The sequence below is a fragment of the Dipodomys ordii genome, unplaced genomic scaffold, assembly GCF_000151885.1.
Source record: "Dipodomys ordii isolate 6190 unplaced genomic scaffold, Dord_2.0 Scaffold22, whole genome shotgun sequence".
In the NCBI taxonomy this organism is placed as follows: domain Eukaryota; kingdom Metazoa; phylum Chordata; class Mammalia; order Rodentia; family Heteromyidae; genus Dipodomys; species Dipodomys ordii.
In genome coordinates, this window is record NW_012267238.1 from 15477316 (window position 1) to 15499381 (window position 22066).

Consider the following 22066-nt stretch of genomic DNA (forward strand, 5'->3'; position numbering starts at 1 on the left):
TTCGTTTATGGCTAGGGAGGTTGAGCATTTCTTCATGTGTCTATTGGCCATTCTTATTTCCTCTTCAGAGAAGTTTCTCTTTTAGTCTTTAGCCCACTTATTTATTGGGCAGTTGTTTCTTTGAGGATTTGTTGTTAGGAGATTGAATTTTTTTAGTTCTAAGTATATTTTAGACATGAGACCCTTGTCTATTTTTTGGCTAGTGAAGATCTTCTCCCAATCCATAGGCTTTCTGTTGATCTTGCTAGCTATATCCTTTGCCATGCAGAAACTCTGCAGCTTCATGCAATCCCATTTGTCCAACCTTTCTTTGATTTGTTTTGTATTTCTGGATCTTTTTAAGGAAAATTTCTGCCTGTGCAAAGGAGCCCTAGGCTTTCTCCTATTCCTTCTTGTAATGTTTTCAGGGTGTCTACTTTGACTCAAGTCTTTGATCCATTTGGAGTTGTTGCTGGTGCAGGGTGATATATAAGGATCTAGCTTTAGTTTTCTACAGGTGTTTACTAAAATTTGCCACCATCGTTTACTAAAGAGGCTGGTTTCTTCCAATCTGTTTTTTTTTTTTTTTTCCAGCTCCCTTATTGAAGATTAGGTGGCTGTAGGTCTGTGGGTTCATTTCTTGGTCTTCAGTCCCATTCCATTAATCCTTTGTACCTGAGATTTTTTTTGTCAAGGCTCATGCTTTACCAAAGAGCCGAAGCTTCACATCTGACTTCTTGATGGTTAATTAGAGACAAGAGTCTCATAGACTCTTCTACCTGGACTGGCTTTGAACTACAATCCTTGGCTCTTAGCCTTCTCAGTAGCTAGGATTACAGGTGTGAGCTAACAGCACCCTGCTCTCATTTGTTTTTAGTTGTATTAATAGATTATGATGTCCCATTAGGTGATGATGAAATAGAGGAATATAAATGAGGGGAATCAAAGAAACAGCTGACTATCTTGGTCATTAGTTGCATTTTAATTAACTGTATTTCCTTTCTTGGTCCTAGTAGAGGTAGGAATGGAGTACTCTGGTCTTTGGTGGAGGGTCTAAATGCTTTAAACTCTCCATGTTTACAGTGAATTAAGAAATTGTGATTCCTTGCCTGTTGTGTTTCACTTCCAGATCATTAAGAGTCCAAAAATCAAGAGCCAACCAGCATCCACACCTTTGCTTTCACTTGCTGAGTACTAAAGTATTAGAAAGATACAAAGCTACTTCCTGTGTTGTTGGATGAGTGGATTCATATATAACAAAATATAAATTAAGTATATATGAGCAAGCAGAATTCTATTGCCTTTTCTCCAGAAAAGAAAGTTGAGTGTGGGTCTTTGCATAATTGAAGAGATAGGATCTCAGTTGAGAATAAAGCTAGGTGATTAAGTAGTGCAGGGTGGGGAAGGGAGTTGAACATATTAGGAGTAGTCCTGTCCATTATGACCAGAGACAAAATTATTGAACTGAGTATGTTCAAGAACAGCACAGGAATGCTGAGGTAGGAAGTAGTTAAATAGACCATCAATCTCTAATAGACTTTAAAATGACACTTGCATATATGTTTTAACCGTTTTGAAGCATAAATGACAACACCAGCTTTCTCTACTAGTTTGGGCATAATTCCATTTCTACATATTTGTGGTTATTTTCATGATTCTGAAGTGTTCATCTAGTGTGACTCCTTTGCTAGGTCTTTATTGGGGGCATCACTTCTATAGGATTCTGCATGGCCTGTGATGAGAGCATCAGTAACTTTCCTGCAGGTAATTGGAAGTTGTGTTTAACTCTGGCCCTCCTGAGCAGTACTCCTCAGCCTCAGGGACTTCACTTTCCATGCTGCTTCTTTGTCTCAATACATCATGATTTCACTTTTATTTAACCACTCTATTTTTGGTAATAATATTGAAATTAATCCCATGTTTGAATAGAAGTATATTCCATTTCAAAAGACAAGAATGGTTCCTTTGCTCAGTCAAAATGGGCTAAGTATATGACAAATCAGTTCAATAAATCAAAAAAATAAATTGAAGGTTGGGGTTGGGGATGGAATTTAGAGGTAGATGTTTACCTTGCAGCTGTAAGGCTTCAATTCTCAGCAATGCAAAATAAACATGGGAAGATTAAGCCTTACTGGAAGAAAAGTATAACATGAGATAATATTTCTTTAACCCATCAGATTGGCAATGATGAGACAATTTTTTTAAACACAGTTGTTATATGCGTAAAGAAATAGGAAGTACCTGCCTTTATAAACTCTTTGGGGAGTATTTATTGCCATAGCCTTCTAGGAGGGAAATTTGGAAATACTTTTGTCAAAATTAATAACATCATTTTCACCTCATTCCATAAGAATGGGTATTATCAAAAAGACAACAGATAGTGAGCAGTGAGCTCTGGCTGAAATGTAGAGAAAAGGAAACATGTTGGTGGGAATGTGCATTGTACAGTCATTATAGAAAACAATATGGCAGTCCTCAAAATGTTAAAATATAACTAGCACATAATCCAGCAATCCCATGCCTGGTATCATAGCCAAAGGAAATGAAATTATTGGTCAAAGATCTGTATTTCCATGTTTATTGCTATACCTTCCACAATAGCCAAAGTATAGAACAACCTAAGTGTCTGTCAACTGATAAATGGATAAAGAAAATATGATACATACATGCATTGGGACACTATTCAATCTGAAAGGAGAATGAAGTGTTTTGTTGGTGGTGGGCAGTACTGGGAGTTATACTAATTATTATTATGCTAATTATTATACTAATTGTACTAATCCTACTAGGTAAGCACTCTACCACTTGAGTCATGTCCTTGGACCTTCAAATTTTTTTTCTTAGTTTATTTTTTTTTCAAATACAGTTTTGGTTTTGCCAGGGTTATACTTAAACACAGATCTTTCATACTAATCCAAGTATTCTGGATTATAGACATGTGCTAACATGCTTGGCTATAATCCCATGCTTTAGAATAACATGGATTCAACTAGAAATCTTTTCAGTGAATTAAGTCAAGCACATGCCTTACTACTGGAGCCACATATTCAGCCTTTATTGACTTAGTCTTTAAAAAAAATAAGGTCTCACCTTTTTGCCCCTGCTAGCCTGTACCTTGATTCACCTGTTTACATTTCCCATGTAGCTGGGATGACAGTTTTGGATAGAGATAAAGGGTCTGGCCAGATTTTAGTCCAGGTTGGCTTCAAAAAAATGATCCCTTTCCATCTCTGTCAAATATCTGGGCTTATAGGCATGAGTCACTATTCCTAGTGACAAAAATTAAAAAATATTTATTGTTATTATAAAGGTAATTTTACAAAGAGGTTACAATTACATAAGTCTTTTTTCTTTTTGTCTGTTGTGGTACTTGAATATGGTGCCTTTGTGCATCCCTGAGCTCTTTAGCCTAAGGCTAGTGCTCTTCCACATTGAGCCACAGTACCACTTCTGGTTTTCTGGTGGTCAATTGGAGATAAGCATCTCAGGGATTTCCTACTGGCTTTGAATTGAGATCCTCAGCTAGTAGCTTCCTGAGTATCTAAGATTGCAGGCATAAACCACCACCTTCTTTTTGGGCAATGGCACCCTTTCCCTCACTCTCTCCAGTTTTTCCTTCCTATCCCCACCCACAAGTTGTATAGTTTATTTTCAGTGTAATGTCCAGTGAGTACTATTATTCCATGTTTACCCTATGTCTTTTCCATTTCTGCCTCCTTTTATGTTCTCAATGACATATAAATTAACAAACAATTAAAAAAAGTAAGCAAAACAGAGAAAAGAAGAAACCTCTTGTTTTCATTTCCTGGGACAAACTTTTTTAATTAAAAATGTTTTTAAATTTTAAGTAGTTGCACAAAGTATTTTAACACAACAAGTCAGTACCTTGCATCTTGGTCAATGTCACTCACTGCTTCCATTGATGTCACCCCATCTAATCTCATCCATACCAAAATCATTTAAAATTACTTACCCTGTTCAAGTACATTGTGCAATAGTTGTGAGGCTGTTGGGAATTACAGAGGAATTACGTCTTGCCAATATTTGACATTTATTAATTGTCTGTGATTTATTAGTCACCATGAAGCTTCTGTATTTGATGTAGTAGCATTTAATTCTCATGGTGTATATTGTGGACAGTATGTTTTAGAGAAATAGTTTAAAGTGATATTCTAGTGATTTTGAATAAAGTCTAAGCAAAGAATATTATACAAAATTATGTACATATGCATAGTTTACAACCTGATTTAAAATATGCAGAGTTTTATTGCCATAAACACAGTAAAAATGTCGTTCACTGGCTAGTGATGTCCATTAGGACTTTTACAGTGGTAAGGATGGACTACACTTGTTCCATCCTCAATGGCAGAGCTATTGGATACATCCTATATGGTTAGTGGAAATGGGGGAACTGAATTTTAATGCTTTTTAATATTATCATTAATTTAAATACCCACACTCTGCTTCTGATCAGGATGTATTAGCACTGACTGGATTTACTCTACCAAAAGAAATGACTACGCCATTGAAATAATGGACAAAATTTGTATAACAGTAGTTTGCAAGAGCCTAGACATTAGAAACTGAAGGTAAGGGTTCCCTGAGCTATCGGAAGCAAATGAGCCCTATTATCACTGTATCTCACTGCCTGGAGAGAATTTCCAGGCATGAGTCAAGGAAAAGAGGAATCACTCTTAAGATACCCATTGGACTTTTCTGAGTTGAGAAAATAAAACTGAGAGTATAGGCAGACCATACTAGACAGAGTTCAGAGGACCTAGCAGAGAGAGGAAAGTCTCAGCATATTATTAAGATTTGATGTTCTTGAGTGCTTGGCATTCAAACAGGAGTAGGAACAGTATTTGTTCCTATTATCCAGTGATAATGGAAAATCTCAAAGAATTATGTAACAGTGGGTGAAGTGTGTGCTAAGACTTTATCTTTAGTAATGGAGAATAATTAGCCCTAAGGTGAACATTACTGTACTCACTCCTATAATATCTTAAAAACAAATCCATAGAAGATTACTGTGTCCCCAAGTTACTTAATAGGTACGAGAACAAAGCCTTTATTTTACCAAAAAGGTAAAATTCAGGAAATTTGATGTCATATAAAGAATTACCCTTGTGCCTTATAAATATTTGGCCTGTGATTGAGTGATAAATAAGTTAGTACTGAATAGGAACTAACAGAAAGCTTAGAATTAACAAGCATGGATATTAAAAAATAATTATCGTAATAAATCATGTAGGTTTATAAAATTTAAATAGTAACATGGATTAAAGGCTAAAAATCCACATTCTACCATGGAGATGAAAACTGTAGCATATAAGATGAGAATTTTATTTAATGGCAGTTTATACCTGGTATAAAATCATTTAGAAGAAAATGTTCAGAATATAGCAATAGAAAGAATCCAAAATGAAACACACAGAGGAAAAAGAAAAACAGTTTTCTTTACAGAACAGTGAGAACATATGGAAGTTGTGGGACAGTTTCAGATGGCATACTCCATGATTGGAGTTGGTTTGATGAAGTTTGATGAAGTAGCAGCTGACACTGTTCAAATTTGATGGAAACTATAAACTCACAGACTCAAAAAGCTTCATGAAACCCTCACACAGGAAACCAGACAAGGTACATCACAGTCAAATTGTAAAAAGATATTAGGGCAAATGCCATCTCTAAACTACTGAAAGAAAATGGTCCATAAACAACCTAGACTTCTATACTTAGCAAAACTATCTTCTATTTTTTTTTCGTTTTTTTATTTTTTGGTCATGGGGGCCTGAACTCTGGGGCTGGGTGCTGTCTCTCAGTTCCTCAGCTCAAGGCTAGCACCTTACTACTTGAGCCACAGCGCTACTTCTGGCTTTTTCTGCTCATGTGGTGCTGAGGAATCGAACCCAGGGCTTCATGCATGCAAGGCAAGCACTCTACCACTGAGCCACCTTCCAGCCCCAACAAAACTGTCTTTTAAAAGAAACTGTCTTTTAAAAGAAACTAAGAAAAAGTGATTAAAATGTAATAGAGAGTTAGTTGAAACTACACATAAGCAAATTTACAGCATGCATGACAATGCTAGCACAAGATTAGGAGGAAAATAAAATATGCTCTTATAAGGAAGGCTCTTATATATTAGTACAGTATTGCAATGTTGGCTGTACCAATTTAAAGGTGTGTACTGCTGAGTGCCGGTTGCTCATGCCTGTAATCCTAGCTATTCAGGAGGCTATGATCTGAAGATCACAGTTCAAAGTCAGCCCAGGCAGGAAAGTCTGTGAGACTCTTATCTCTAATTAGCCACCAGAAAACTGGAAGTGGCACTGTGCTGCAAGTGGTAGAGTGCTAGCCTTTAGCTGAAGACCTCAAGGCCCTGACTTCAAGCCCCATGACTGACAAATAAATAAATAAAATTAAAGATATGTACTGTGAAGACTAAAAAACAAAAAATAAACAAAACACTCAGTAAAACAAGCCATCAAAGCACAGACAATGGTATCTTAAAACAATTAATTCAGAAAAAGTAGACAAAATAAACAAGAGACAAAAAGGAAAAATCTTAAGATGATAGATTTAAATCTAAGCATACTATGAACCACATTAAATACAAATGATACTCTTATCTCAATTAAGTTAGAGATTGTCATGACTGAGAAAAGTAAGAAAGATAATACAGGGCTGGGAAGGTGGCTCAGTAGTAGAGCGCTTGCCTTGCATGCATGAGGCCCTGGGTTTGATTCCTCAGCACCACATAAGCAAAAAGAAAAAAGCCGGAAGTGGTGCTATGGCTCAAGTGGTAGAGCGCTTGCCTTGAGTTGAAGAGCTGAGGGACAGCACCCAGGCCCAGAGTTCAGGCCCCACAAATGGACCCCCCCAAAAAAAATTTTTTTAAAGAAAGATAATACATGTTGTCTATAAGTAATAAACTTCAAATATAATGATCCTGATTTGTGAAAAGTAAAATAAGCTTAACACCAAGTAAGTGAAATCTAGAATTAGTAAATTTAAATAAGTAAATAATTAGAAAATATTTTTCTGGGTATTGTAAATGAATCTTTTATGATAATTATATTACAGGTATTTACTTATGTCAGAATTTTCAAGATTGCTTATGCCAGTTATATTTCAATAAGCTTTGAAGCATCTAAGTAACAGAAAGTATTCAGTAGTTACTGTGTTGACCTGTGGAGTAGCAACCTGTAAGTTCCTTGGAATCAGAAGTGTGTATAAATATCCTCTGTATCTAGCAGATGACAGAGAAACAACTTTTTCAATATTTATTTAACGAAGGATTGCAAGAAACAGCCCAATAAGCATGCAGCTTACTCTGGGTGACATCTCTTCATAGGAAGAAAAAAAAGCATAATGGTTTATTCTGAGGTTCATTTGAACTTTATAATTTGTAGACTAGAGACTATTCTTGACCATTTAAAGATTTACATTTATTTGGGGAAGTATTCTTTGAACTCAGAATTACTAATAAACTAGCATAGTGACTTAAAAAATGCTGAAAAAAAGCTTCTTAGTGTTGTAGTTTGAATCTTGGCTGTTCTACAAAGTCCCAAGCATTAAAAACTTGTTCAACAATTTTATGTCATTATTATGAGGTACTGGAACCATTTAAGGTGAGGCCTGTTGGGAGGCAGCTGGGTAACTGGCTGTGTCTTACAGGACATAGTGGGACACCATCCTTTTCCTGTTTCTCTTCTTTCTGGATCCCCAAAGCCCTCTGCCACATGCTCTCACCATGGTATACTGAGCCCAAAGCAATAGGGACATGTGACCATGCCCTGAAACTCCTGAAGCTGTGAGCCAAAATAGACCATTCCTCCTTATGAGTTGATTATTTCAGGTATTTGTCACTATAATAGAAAGTTAACATACTAGCCCAAAAGGAAAATACTTTTTTTAGTAGTTTTAGTTGACATATTATTGAATGGATTGTACACTCAGTTCCCATCTTCCTTTTTTCTCTTATTGCACAATTGGGTTTCATTGTGGTTATTTCCATAAGTTCTATGGTAAAGTCCATAATCCTTCCAGTTCTCTATCGATTTGTTTCCTTGGCTCATTTGTGTCCATAATCCCTGTGAACAGTCTTCCTCCCTTGCTACTTGGTATAAGAAAACAGTTTCCTGTCTCTCCTACATTTCTGTTTCCTTATTTTACTTCATTTTCCTCTAAAACTTTTACCGTGGTCTGACATGTTATTTTTCCCCAATATCCTCTCTTTTATGACTAGTAGATATGTTTCATGAGGACAGGCTTTTTTTTTCATATTGTTTGCTATTGTAAGTGCTACATAAGTATTTGGCACATAGTAGTGTGTAGAATGAATTTATTAGTTGTATTTTAATATCCTTCAGGTTTATTCCCCTCTTTTTACTATTTTCATGTCTTGATTTTTTGCTGTATAAAAGATGAGCCAAAGTATTTGAGATTTGAATCACTTAAGAGTGCACTTAAAAGAAAATTCCTATCTAGATTTAGGTCTCTGCACTAGTTTGTTTGTTTGTTTGTTTTGCTTTTTTCTTTTTTTTTGTCTCAGTCACTTCTATGAGAAGCGAAAGAAAAAAGATTTGTCAAGTACCTCACACTTTTGTAAGCATTATCTCATTATCTGAATTTATAGGTAAGGCTTTGGCAAATCACAGAAAAAAATCCAATCACACATAACAAGAATTATTTGAAAGTGCTGGGATTTGAGCTCAGGCCTCAGACTTATACCACTTGATTTACAACTCTTACCCTTTTCCCCAGTTTCAAATGTATTCAAATCATAAAGATAGTTATCTAATAACTGTCATAGACATGTTTAAGGTATTAGGATAAAACATGGTGAAAATTTGATTCTCTCAAGACTAGATCAATTTTCTTGAGAAGTTGGAGACTATGAGAAAGTATTTTTTTTTTAAAGCTTTCAGCACTGAACACTTGGGAAACTAGTACTGCTCAATAGGGAGGGATAGATATGGAGATCAAAAATTGAGTTTTATCTTGGAAAAAATTATATTAAGTGAAGTAAGCCAGGCCCAAAGAAACATAGGTCCCATGGTTTCCCTTATTTGCAATATCTAGTATATGTATGAGTCAAGCGGAAAAGGTCAGGTAATGTGATGTTAGGAAAATGAACCCTTAGATATGTATTTTAATGTTTTTTTTCTTTCATGCCTGTGTTTCTAACGCATTTATAAGATTATTTCTTTGTTGCTTTGTATGTCCCTCCCCCACAGTATAACCCCTGCTTTCACTATATTTGATGTCATATAACTTGTGGAGGAGCTGGGGAAAAACAAGTGGTTTAAGGATACAGGTGGACCTGTTGCAACAATGAGAAGTACAAGTTGTCATGTCCAAAACGAGCTTTACAACGTTGGTGGGGGGGGGTGGGAGGAGAAGGATTGGGATTGGGTGGGGGAGGTGGAAGGCTTGGAAGGGATGTGAAGGGTAAACCAAAGGAGGAGGCTGCAATGCTTGGTAAGAAATGTACGCATTATCCTTCCCATGTAATTGTAACCCCTCTGTACAGTATGTTCACAAATAAAATAAAATTTAAAAAATTGAGTTTTATGATCTGGAATTGATGAAGAAATTAATAGATAATTAATAGGTAATAGGTAAGCATACTCACTAAGGCTTTAATTTATAAGTTATAATTGCTCAATAACTAAAAGTTATCCTGTATGCTTTATGTTTCTAAAAGCTGTGCAGTGGTAAGCCTTAGGTATTATGTACAGGATACTTTTTAAGGCAATGAGAGGAAGAGGTAGAGAAGGGGAAAAGGAAGACAGGGAGAACAGTGTATATGCATATAGTATATTAAACAAACAAATTACACATTTTATATATAGTTCATATATATAATATACACACATTGTACATTCGTTTAATCATAATTGGTATCTTTGTTTTCTGTTCCTAATGCTTATCTTTAATTAAGATGGCAAGCTTGTCACACTTTATTTGTAATAGCTAAACTGTTACTCTTTTCCTCTGGTTGACTAGAGATTATTTGTGTTGGAAATAGCAGAACTCTGTTTCACACTGTTTTCATTTTTGTTATTCTTGTAGTCAATTTCTCACAATGTTTGTGCTTAATTCTCACTGCTACTAACAGTGCATTTCACAACTTCCTTGTTAGATCTACCATGTTGTTGTAGCTAAGCCTTTTGTCATGACTGGATTGCTTCCATATACCACTTCAGTATGATACTTTTGATGGAAACATCTTAAATCCATACTTACTGGATATAATACTTAACTTTAAGAGAACTATTTTAAAACAAATAGTCTGTATTTCACAAAAGATGAAGTATTTATTTGAGGGTTTTTTTTTTAACAGATTAGAATTGGGTGCTAGTTAGGATGTATTTTACATCATAAGAAATCTAGTCACCTTGATACAGTAATTCACCGGCTATTGTTTTATCACTTGACTTGAGTATAGAAAAGCTGTTATCCTTGTAGAGTTACTTGCTGCTTCAGTTATTCTGATAGAATAGTTAAAAAAAATCATCTTGTTTTTGAACTCTGTTCTACATAAATTTACTTAACTTGTATGTGTATTTATATTTGCACTTATTGCGTGTATATGTTACTGTTTATATATATGTATATATGTATTATATGTAAAGTATCCATCTTAATACATAAACTATATACCCAACTTTTTATATCATTGGATTCCATATCCATGGATTCAACTGTTGATTAAAAATATTCAGAAAGAATTACACACTTGACATATTTTTGATATTAATCCCCTAAATAATACAACATAGCAACTATTTACAAAGCATTTACATTGTATAAGCTATTATAAATAATCTAGAGTTGACTCAAAGTATTCAGGAGAACATGTATAAGATACATGCCAATACTGAGTCATATTATATAAGAGACTTGAGTATCTGGGTATTTGGGTATCTGTTGGTGTGGGGCAGTTGATGAGTTGTTTTTGAAATCATATTTTATATGTATATATTGTAACTATCTGATTATTATTTATTTATTTTTGTTGGTCGTGGGGCTTGAACTCTGGTCCTGGGTACTGTCCCTGAACTCTTCAGCTCAAGGCGAGAGCTGTGCCACTTCTGTTTTTCTGGTTGTTAATTGGAGATAAGAGTCTCACAGACTTTCCTGCCTGGGCTGGCTTTGAAGCATGATTCTTAGATCTCAGCCACGATTCTCAAATCTTAGCCTCCTGAATAGCTATGATTACAGGCATGAGCCACATTCGCCTGGCTGATTATTTTTATTATTAGCTTAACATGTTTTATTTAGAAGGTAGCAAATCTGATGTATTTTATTTGGAAGGTAGCAAATATAAATTAATAAACAAATAAAACTAGTTTGTACATCCTCTATTTCAGGTACAAGATTTAATAATAGTGGATATTATCTGTTATAAGTCATACAAATGATCTCAGTGTTTTTTTGTAAGTGATGTACTTCAAGAAATGTGTTTTGTCCTTGTAGGTGCTGTTGTTCTGCATTACTGCAGCCATGTACATGTTCTTCTTCAGGTATGCTTTATTGTTCTTTAAATATGGTACGGTATTTACTTTAATACTCTGAATAGTATCCCTTAGAAGTTTGTGTTCAACCATGAAACTAAGGTATTTCCCTAATGTCCTTCAAGAGTGGTACTCCCACCCCCTTATGGTTAGAGATAAATCCCTAGTTCATGCTTTGTGAGAAGAGAAAAGAAGTCAATTGAGTTTTCCCCTCCTACTCTCTTGAGTAGCTTATCTTGGAAAGTTCATTATGCCAGTTGTCAAATTCTGATGTTCATCTTATATAGACCTGATTTTTTATATTCTTCACTCTTGATTTTCAATTTACATAGAAAATTAATAGTGGACTTTTGTGTAAACCTTCTAGGAAGGTGACCTGCACACTATACATACTTTGCAAATATTAATATTGTAGGTGTTGGAATTGTACTTGGCATCCACACTGAGGCTCTGAGAAGAATGGGTTAGGATGGCTGAGCATACAAATGCTAATAAGAATGTCTGTGGGAATTTGTGGGTTTTTTTTTTTTTTGTCCACTCCTTTTTTTGTTTGGTTGGTCATGGAGCTTGAACTCTGGGTTTGGGCGCTGTCCCTCAGCTCTTCATCTCAAGGCGAGCACTCAGCGTGCTACCGCTTGAGCCACAGCACCACTTCTGGTTTTCTAGTGGTTTATTGGAGATAAGAGTCTCATGGACTTTCCTTCCCTGGGCTGGCTTTGAACCGTGATCCTCAGATCTCAGCCTCCTGGGTAGGTAGGATGACAGGCGTGAGCCACTAGGGTCTGGCTTCCCTCCTTATAATCTCAATGTTTTAATGATGCCATTTAATTCCCATTTAGAACACTCAATATATTCATTAAATCATTTTTTTTCTTTTGATGCTAGTCCTGAGTATGAATTCTGGCCATGGGCACTGTCTCTTAGTACTCCATCACTTGACTTTTAGGGGATCTAGGCAGAATTCAGTTACAGCAAGAATGACGAGGCTTTTATATGTCTAGGATATTCTTAGCAGAGGATCACAGTGGCCCAAAAGCGACATGGATATGAACATGTAAAATGATGCTTATTTCCAAGAAATGGAAGCAAGGGATTTTTTTTTAATTTGCAGTTACTTCTCCCCCTCTTTGGTTTATTCCCTTTTGTCACTGTTGTTGATTCATGTACCCTTTATCTTGTATGTAAGTTTATTTGATTTGGGGAAAGGAAGAGGAATCACAGAAAAGTTGGGACAAAGGGTGAACCAATACAACAGTGATACTCACTAGACATTATGTTGGAAATCAACTTTATAACTTGTAGGAGAGGAGGGGGTTGGAGAAAATGAGAGAGGGAATAATGTAGTCACTACCTGATATATGTAACTGTAACCCCTATGTATATCACCTTTACAATGAAATTTAAATAAAAAATTCATAGCATAAATTAAAGGAAACAACCTAATAGTATACATGTTTAAGGTTTAGCATTTTCTAGTCACAAGAAGTTTTTGAAGTTTAAAAACAAATTATATGTTCAATAGTCTGATAATTATCCAACTTGTAACATAGTTCTAGGAAATTATATTCAGAAAACTGTTGCCACCAACCTAGTATTTTTGGTGTACAGAGAAAATCTGCCCTATAAATATGTGTTTTGGTGCAAAACTATGGAGCCTTTTCCTGTTTCAGTCCCAAAGTCTGGGTTAAAAACAACAGTTTAAAATACTTTCCAGAAGTCTCAATACAAGGTTTAAGTGCCAAGATAAACACTTTCAGTTTTCTGAGGAAAAGGGGTTGTTTTTCTCCCCAAAGAAGTACTATCACCAAATTCTTGTTCTTGGCAGATGTTAGCTTGAATAACTCAACAAAAGAGAACTGGTGAATGGTCAAATGAAACCATTTACAAAAAATAACTACAACCAAACAAAACAAAGTTACATGTTTTTCAGAACTCTGGCTTGTGTCTGTAATGAGTAACTGTATTATGCAGAGCCTGGGCCATTGCAGTTGCAGTGTTCTATTCCTGGAAGTAAATTTTCCTATCCATACAGATAGTTGTGGACATGTTTATTTAACTTATTAATAATCATATTAAATCTCACTGCAGAAAGTTAGATAATTAATGAAATGGTATTGCCAAATTTGATGTTTAAACAAGTCAACGTGTTTTTATTCTAATCTGGAAAAAAAGGAAATTAGGCTTCTTTCAATAGAAAGTATATCAGTCTTTTTTGTTTTTCAAAGATAGAACTTGAAAAACTTGGTTTTATAAGTATTTTCTAAAGGCTGTGACGATTAAAGTCTGAATTGACTTAAAAATCAAAATAACATTTTTGGCATTATAAACTCAGGTTAACAAAATGTGTAATGAAACTATAGTACTTTCACACAGCTCTTTTTTCTTTTTCTTTTTTTTTTTTTTGGTGGGTCGTGGGGCCTGAATGCTGTCCCTCAGCTCTTCAGCTCAAGGCTAGCAGGCTCTACCACTTGAGCCACACTGCCACTTCAGGCTTTTTCTATGCTTACGTGGTGCTGAGGAATTGAACCCAGGACTTCATGCATGCAAGGCAAGCACTCTACCACTGAGCCACCTTCCCAGCCCTCATGTAGCTCTTAACAGGTTATTTTGTATTCTTTCACATACGTTATCTCATGCAAAGTGATGGAAAGTTTTCATCCAAACCCCAGGATGGAATCCTAAGAATACTGCAAGGCATGGGATAGGAGAGGGACTGTGTGAAGAGAGAACTCTGGTTCTGTTTTGGTTTGTAGCCAGCTGGCCTGCCAGCCATGCAGGCATGGAGGTATTTAACAATGCTATGGATTCTGTGAGGAATTTTAGTAAGAGGATGTTTTGAAAGAAGGTTCTTTGTGTACAGTCTGGAGGGCATCCTTCTCTTCTTTCCCTCCCCCCTCCTCCTCTTTCTCTTTCTCCTCCTCCTCCTCCCTCCTTTCTTCCTCCTCCTTCTCCCTCTTCCCTCCTGCCCACTCCTCCCCACTTCCTCCTTCTTTCTCTCCCCTCTTCCTCTTCTTCTTCCTCTTCCTCCTCCCTCCTTCCTTCTCTTCTGGTTTGAATTCAGTGCATGGGTGCTGTCCCTGAGTGTTTTTGCTCAAGGCTAGCATTCTACCACTTGAGCCACAGCTCTACTTCTGGCTTTTTTTTTTTTTTTAATTCAAGAGTTAATTGAAGATAAGAAACTCAGGGATATTTTCTTCCTAGGCTGGTTTCAAACCTGGATCCTTAGATATCAGCCTTCTGAGTAGCTAGAATTAGAGGCATGAACCACTGTATTGTTTTTCTAAGTATATGATTCTGCCTCCTTTAGTTACTTTATCAGTATATGTGCTTTTGTAATAGCTTTAATTTATAGCTGTAGTTAAGACAGACTATGCAGAAAGCATAGTTAAGAATTTGCTAGAAAATTTTGTCTCAGGTACTCTTTAAAGCATTTGTTTGCTTTTAATTTTAGGATTCATCATACATCTTGATTTAGGATCTTCTTTATAATCGTGGAAAAAAGAAATGTTCTAAAGTCTCATAGACAAAGGGATTATTTTATGGATGGCATTTTTAACATGATATAAGTGAAAATTATAAACAAAATAATTTCAAGCCACCTAGAATGCCATTTTATTGTCATGAAAATAATGTAGCAAGTTTTTTTTTTGTTTGTTTGTTTTTGGTCCTGTCATGGCGCTTGAACTCTGCGCGCTGTCCCTCAGCTCTTCAGCTCAAGGCTAGCACTCTACCACTTGAGCCACAGCGCCACTTCTGGCTTTTTTCTTTTTGCTTATATGGTGCTGAGGAATCGAACCCAGGGCCTCATGCATGCAAGGCAAGCGATCTACCACTGAGTCACCTTTCCAGCCCTGTAGCAAGGTTTTTAAAGATAAATTTTGATGTCACTTTAGGTAGTCACAGTTTTGTGTTTATAGTATTTCTACCTACATAGTATTTCTCTTTGTCTCCTATCAAAAACAGTGAACAAATTATTTCTTATAATTAAAATTGTTAGTTCTTTTTTTGCTGGTCTTGGGGCTTGAACTCAGGGCCTCAGCACTGTCCCTACGCCTCTTTGTGCGTAAGGCTAGTGCTCTACCAGTTGAGCCAAAGCTCAACTTCTGGCTTTTTCTAAGAAGTTTATTGGAGATAAGAGTCTCAAGGACTTTCATACCAGGCTGCCTTTGAACTGTGATCCCCAGATCTCAGCCTCTGAATTGCTAGGATAATAGGCCACTGGTGCCGGGCAAAATTGTTATTTCTTAAAATTTTCAAGTAATGTATTTGGGTACAATTATCTGAAAACCTGAGAAGCTAAAATAAAAATAGATTTGCCACAAGTAATATGTGGTTAATCTCCTTATGTGTTGACATTTTGGATCACATTTTAGATATCTCTCCTTCTTACTTCTCCAAAATTGTCTATATCTCCTGCCAGTGTAAACTTCCTTTACCACAGAAACTTCTCTAGCAGGTTCCCATCCACTATTAGGTTGCTCCTGCTGGAGAACACTTTTCTTCTTTATTTTACTTCATTAACACCAGAGGTAATTCTCACATTCCTAAAATTCTTTATTCTAAAGAACTTTTTTTGTAGTTTAAGAACTACAGCCACTGTTCTTTCATTCTGCTTTTGCTGAGATACCAATCAATAACGATACATTCATTAGCTCAGTGATTTTTTTTCCACATTGCTTGCTGTTACCCATTGGTGAATGCCTGAGACAAAGCAGCTATGTAAATAAATGAGTTTGAATGGAAAATATCAAAATGTAATATGATTAAGTATTAGTCTTGGAAGCAAAATATATATTATACATTTATAAATATATTAGTCACATGATACATAACACACGCATATTCCATAGAAATTAATTTTAGTATCTATCTTTTGTCCTTCAAAATCAAAGTGGATAATCACAGGAAGTTCTTGACTAGACATTTGTGGTTTTGATGCTTAAATTTGAAGCAGTTCAAATTTAAATCCTTGTTCTACCATTTATGTGGAATGCTATAATACTGTTGCCTTTTTCTAACTTGTGTTTCTGTTTCTTTTATTTTCTTCTGCTTGAGTTTCCTCAAGGTAATCCAGATACACTGTAGAATAGCAGAGTTGGCTAAGAATATCTGTCTTTGGAGTTTAGCTGTGCTGGCTCAAACGCTTACTTATTTTACTGTCACCTTTGATCAACCACTTATCTTCCTTGTGCCTTAGGTTTAACTCACTTTAAGTAGTGGTTTATATTTAAGGCATCTGCGACTATATTCTCAAATACACATCTTGTGCACTCTAGTTAAATATTCCGTGTTACACATTGCCAGATAGACTGTAACCATGCAGATTCAATTGATATACCTATGAAGTCCCTTTCATCCTTCTCCCCCATCCCTTCGAACCCAACCCCTCCATTCAATTGCTACTCTTGTTTTCTGTTTTTGCTCTTCTTTATAATGTTAAGAAAATGATTAGAAATGTATTACGTTACTGAACTTTAATTGTCCATTTTATATTACTTTAAGTATGATTGAATTTTTAACTGAATTAAACTTGTTACTGCTACCGTATGCATTATTTACGATTCATTTTTGAAAAAAAGAGCTATACTATATAGCAGCTTATAATCAATTTTATTTTTATCATGAATTGATCACTTTCTTTTTGGTCGGTTGTGGGGCTTGAACTCTGGGCCTAGGTACTGTCCCTCAGCTCTTCAGCTCAAGGCAAGTGCTCTACCATTTGAGCCACAACACCACTTTCAGTTTTCTGGTGGTTTATTGGGGGTAAGAGTCTCATGGACTTTCCTGCTGGGGCTGGCTTTGAACCATGATCCTCAAATCTCAGCCTTCTGAGTAGCTAGCATTACAGGCGTGAGCCACCAGTGCGCAGCTGAATTGAACACTTATTATGAGAGATATGCATATGTTGAAGATCTGCATATTGTACCAGTTTTGCACTAAACTCACTAATGTAGTCAGTTTTCATTCAAATTCAATCTTTCAGCTCTGATATGTTAATTTTATCAACAAAATGAGACTATCTTAAATCTTTTTGTTATTTGTGAAGATTGTTTTGCCTTTTGTAATGGCATTTTGTTAAAAAATTAGCTAGATTTACAAGTAGATTTAAAAGATATTGTATATTGTTATTTTTACTATCTTGTGGGGCTAGAGATTGAGTTCAGGGATTTCATATGCTAGGAAGGTGCTTTACCAGCTAAGCTACATTCCCTGCCTCTAGGTTATTTTTATAAAGCTGTAAATAACTTAAATTTGTATTTAAGTATGATTCTTTTTATTTTTTAAAATTTTAAATTCTTTTATTGTGAAAATACTGTACAGAGGGGTTACAATTACATGGGCAAGATAATGAGTACATTTCTTTTTTTTTTTTTTTTTTTTTTTTGGGTCCGGTCGTGGGGCCTGAACTCTGGGCCTGGGCGCTGTCCCTCAGCTCTTCAGCTCAAGGCCAGCGCTCTACCACTTGAGCCTCAGCACCACTTCCGGCTTTTTTCTTTATGCTTATGTGGTGCTGAGGAATCGAACCCAGGGCCTCATGCATGCAAGGCAAGCGCTCAAACACTGAGCCACCTTCCCAGCCCCATGAGTACATTTCTTATCAAGCATTGTAGCCTCCTCCTTTGTTTCTCATTCCCATCCTATCCTCCCCCCATCCCCTCACCTTAATTATGATTTTATAAGATGGGTGTGAAATGATCTTGCCCAAAATAGGTTTTGCATTCTTACTTTCTAGATCAAATTGGCCGCAGTAACAATATACTCCAATTGAAACTTTGACATAAAGAAGAAATTGAAATGTTATTAACAGCTGTTGTTATAAAAATAATGACAAGAAATTGTGTCTTTAAAACATTAACTCTTTTTTAGGTTAAAGTTCTACATTTGTTCTGCCTTTTTGGACAGGGTGCTCTGTTGCCCAGGCTGGCCACAAACTCACAATCCTCCTGCCTCAGCCTCTGTTGCTTGGATCATAGATACATTATCACACCCAGCTATAGTAGATAAATTTTTTAACATTAGAGATCTTTGCAATTCTATTCCTGTGACTAAGTTTTAAACCAGAGCAAAGAATACACCAATGAGAGTGATAAATGCAATGAATTAGAGGAACAAATACTTATCTAAATTTTATTAGCTTTGAAGAACTCATATTAAAAGGAACTTAATGGAAATAACATATGCACATATTATGACTTAAATATGCTATAATGCTAGTCTGTGCCTCCTGGAGTTTCAGAGCTAGACTAGGTTCCCGAATCATATAGTTTTGATGAAAAGTGAAAAAGTAGTAGCTATCACATTACTGTGCTCAGTAGTAGGTATTGAAATCTTCTCCATGTATAGGCAAGGCAACTGGAGATTTGAGAGGTTAAGGAACTTGTCAAGGGTTTCTTAATTAGAGAGGAAGAAAACTTAGACTTGACCTTGTTTCCTGTTTGCCTCATTACTCAATATGCCTGGTTCAGTTGGCATTCACATTTTCTCTGAGCATCATGGAGAACGGTTGGCCTGTGCTTTTTTTCAGAGTGAGGAGAGTGGCTGGTGCTGCTCACAGCTGGAGGCAACTGACTCAGATTCTGGAAACTTCCCCTTTCACATCAAGTCAGGGCACAGTAAGGAAGGGATCAGGATCTAGTCACTGGGCAGTTGTGGGAGGTATACTTGTTGAGAATCTCTGTTTTATACTACATTTTCTCCCTCAAAAAAGATGTACTAGAAATGAATGCCCCTTTTCTATGTATCAGAGTCTCTAGCTCCCCTTATTACCACAGGCCAGGTGGTAGGAGTTTCAATGTGATGAGTTCTTAGTTCTGCTCTATTTCCTTTCCTCTTTTTCTTCTCCTGTCCTTCTCGTTATGTACTGTGATCTTAACAGTGTATAATTGGTGGTTTTGCTCATTCAGGAAATATTTATTGAGCTGTGTGTTTTGGTAGCCAACTCACTGTCTGCTAGAGGAGACAATATTTTTATACATAGATTACTTTAAATGGCTTGTGGTGTGATACATCTTAAAGCAGTGATTAGTGTTACCCAGGGAGTGTGGCAGATGCTTCATCAACAAGCCACATTATATCCAAGCCCTGAAAGATCCACTCATCTTAAATACATGAAGTCAGGAAGTGGGTGGTGAAGATGATGATGCAGAAGAGGAAAGTCTTAGAGATTGAAAGTATATACATGTTAAGAGGAAAGGAAATGAGAGAAGCAAGGAAAGAGCAAGAACCTTTCTTGTCTCACTGTTCCTTCTAGTCACTACCTGTTTTCTTTTTCTTCACAATCAGAATTCTCAAATATGTTGTCTGTACTTGGTTTTAGATTTTCTTGTGTGCCACTGTAACTTGGCTTCCACCATGTGACTCTTCAGACATTTATCTCTGAGGTCCTTAACATAAACCGTAATTAAATCTAGTGTACACTTATGTGAAAAGGATACTTATCTGAAAAGGTCTCTCAGCTACCTAGGACCTTTTTATACACTTCTCATTAGAGGAGATAAAAAGACTCAATGAAATGGTGTCTTTTCATACTTTTTTTTTCTCTCTGTAGTTACCGTCCCATGGCTTCTTCATTACACTTCTTCTTTAGCCATCCCTTAATTATTAGTGCTCAATATTCTCTTCTGGAATGTCAGAATTCCTTATTTTTGTACTATCTGTTGCTAATCTTATACATTTCTATGCTTTCAGTTGTCTGCTTTAACTCTTCTGTGACCCTTTCTTCCTGCAGCTGTCATTGCCCAAGGAAGAGCCACCTGCCATCAGTGCCAATGTTCCTGCTCTGGCTCCTGTCCTCTTCATTTCCTAACTCAAATGAGAGAGCTTTCAATTTAAACCGATTTATTCAATGGATATCTTGCCCTCAGTTGAAACTTGTTTAAATTAATTTACAAGGCTTCTATGCATGTATATAGAATGCTATGTTAAATGTTTATTAGCTTTGTGATTACAACTTAAAAGATGTCCCAAACACTACAATTTCTGCCTCCCTTGTTAATTGCATGTTTTAGGAAAGCTAGTTCCGCATTACTAAGACCTTCCTTTTGAATTTAATACTATTTTTGTGTGTATTTTGTTGTTGTTGTTGTTTTTTGTTGGTTGTAGGGCTAGAACCCAGGGCCTGGGCACTGTCCCTGAGCCTCTTTGTGTTCAAGGGTAGCACTCTACCACCTGAGCCACAGTGCCACTTCTGGTTTTCTGGTCGTTAATTGGGTTAATTGGAGATAAGACTCTTACGGGGGCTTTTCTGCCCAAACTGGCTTTGAACTGCTATCCTCTGATCTCAGCCTCCTGAGTAGTTAGGAAGGACTACAGGTGTGAGCCACTGGCACGTGGCTGAATAGTATTCTTTATAAAGTCCTTTTATTTTTATTTGTGTCATGTAAACCTCATTTGACTATGAGTTTACGGAAGGGTAGAAACTCTTTTGTGTTTCACAGGCCTATGAAGTAAAGTCTGCTGTTAAAATAGTTCCTCATTTCCCATATGTAATACAGGCTTTCTGTAAATTTGAGATTAGACTAAATGTCTATTTTAATTAGAAGTATAATTATCATATTAACTCCTATAAACTATATATGGAATATTACATAAGAATTGTGTTTTATAGAAGTTTTTCTATATAAATAAGTATGAGACTAGATAGCCTATAATGCTATTTGTGTTATGTTTGTATGATAATTAAGTTATTATGAAAGACTATTTCTTATATCCCATGTTCAGTTAGCTTACATTTGAAAGATTTACTTTACTTTCAGTTTTACAGGTCTCTGAATAATGTTGCCACCTGAAATTTAGGCAGTAGTTTGACGAAATTGTAGCACATGTGAAAAATTCTGCAACTGTTAATTTATCCTGGTTTATGTAGAGACTTTGAACACATAATTTGATTCTGTCATAACGTATACAAAAATGTATAGAAAATATGTAGATTTAGTAACAGACATTTGGGACACCTGTGGTGACACATGTTATTGTCAAGGCTTAAAAATAAGTTTTACTTTAGCCTTAGAAATAGTTTTGCTTTATGTTTGAAGAACGCTTATAAAATTTTTCATAATTTTCTTCATGTAAGAATTTGGATTTCATACTATGTGTTAGTGAAACAGTCTGGTAATCAGAACATAGGTATCCAAAGTCATTAATCCTGCTTTGGTGACCATACAAAATGATAGCACATTAAGCTGAATTTTTTTTTTTTTGCTAAAAACACAACAAAATTCTTTTCTTTTTCTTTTTTTTTTATTTTTATTTTTTGTGAACACACTGTACAGAGGGGTTACAATTACATGGGCAGGTTAATGTGCACATTTCTTATCAAGCATTGCAAACTTCACTTCCCTTCCCAGCCTACCCCCCTACTCCCCCACCCAATCCTCCCCGCTTCCCCCCCCCCGACATTGTAAAGCTTGTTTTCTACATGACAACTTGTACTTCTCATTGTTGCAACAGGTCCACCCGTATCCTTAAACGACTTGTTTTTCCCCATCTCCTCTACAAGTTATACTGACATCAAATATAGTGAAAGCAGGGGTTATACTATGGGGGAGGGACATACAAAGCTACAAAGA

General features: G+C 36.1%; 1 protein-coding gene across 1 annotated transcript in view; it reads left to right on the plus strand.

Annotated features, from left to right (window-relative positions):
• Tmem135 (transmembrane protein 135) overlaps positions 1 to 22066 on the plus strand; it is a 229500-nt gene that overhangs the window by 137834 nt on the left and 69600 nt on the right. The window contains exon 6 of the mRNA XM_013014094.1: positions 11461 to 11507. Within this exon, the coding sequence (XP_012869548.1) occupies positions 11461 to 11507 (47 nt within the window). The remainder of the gene's footprint in view (positions 1 to 11460; positions 11508 to 22066) is intronic.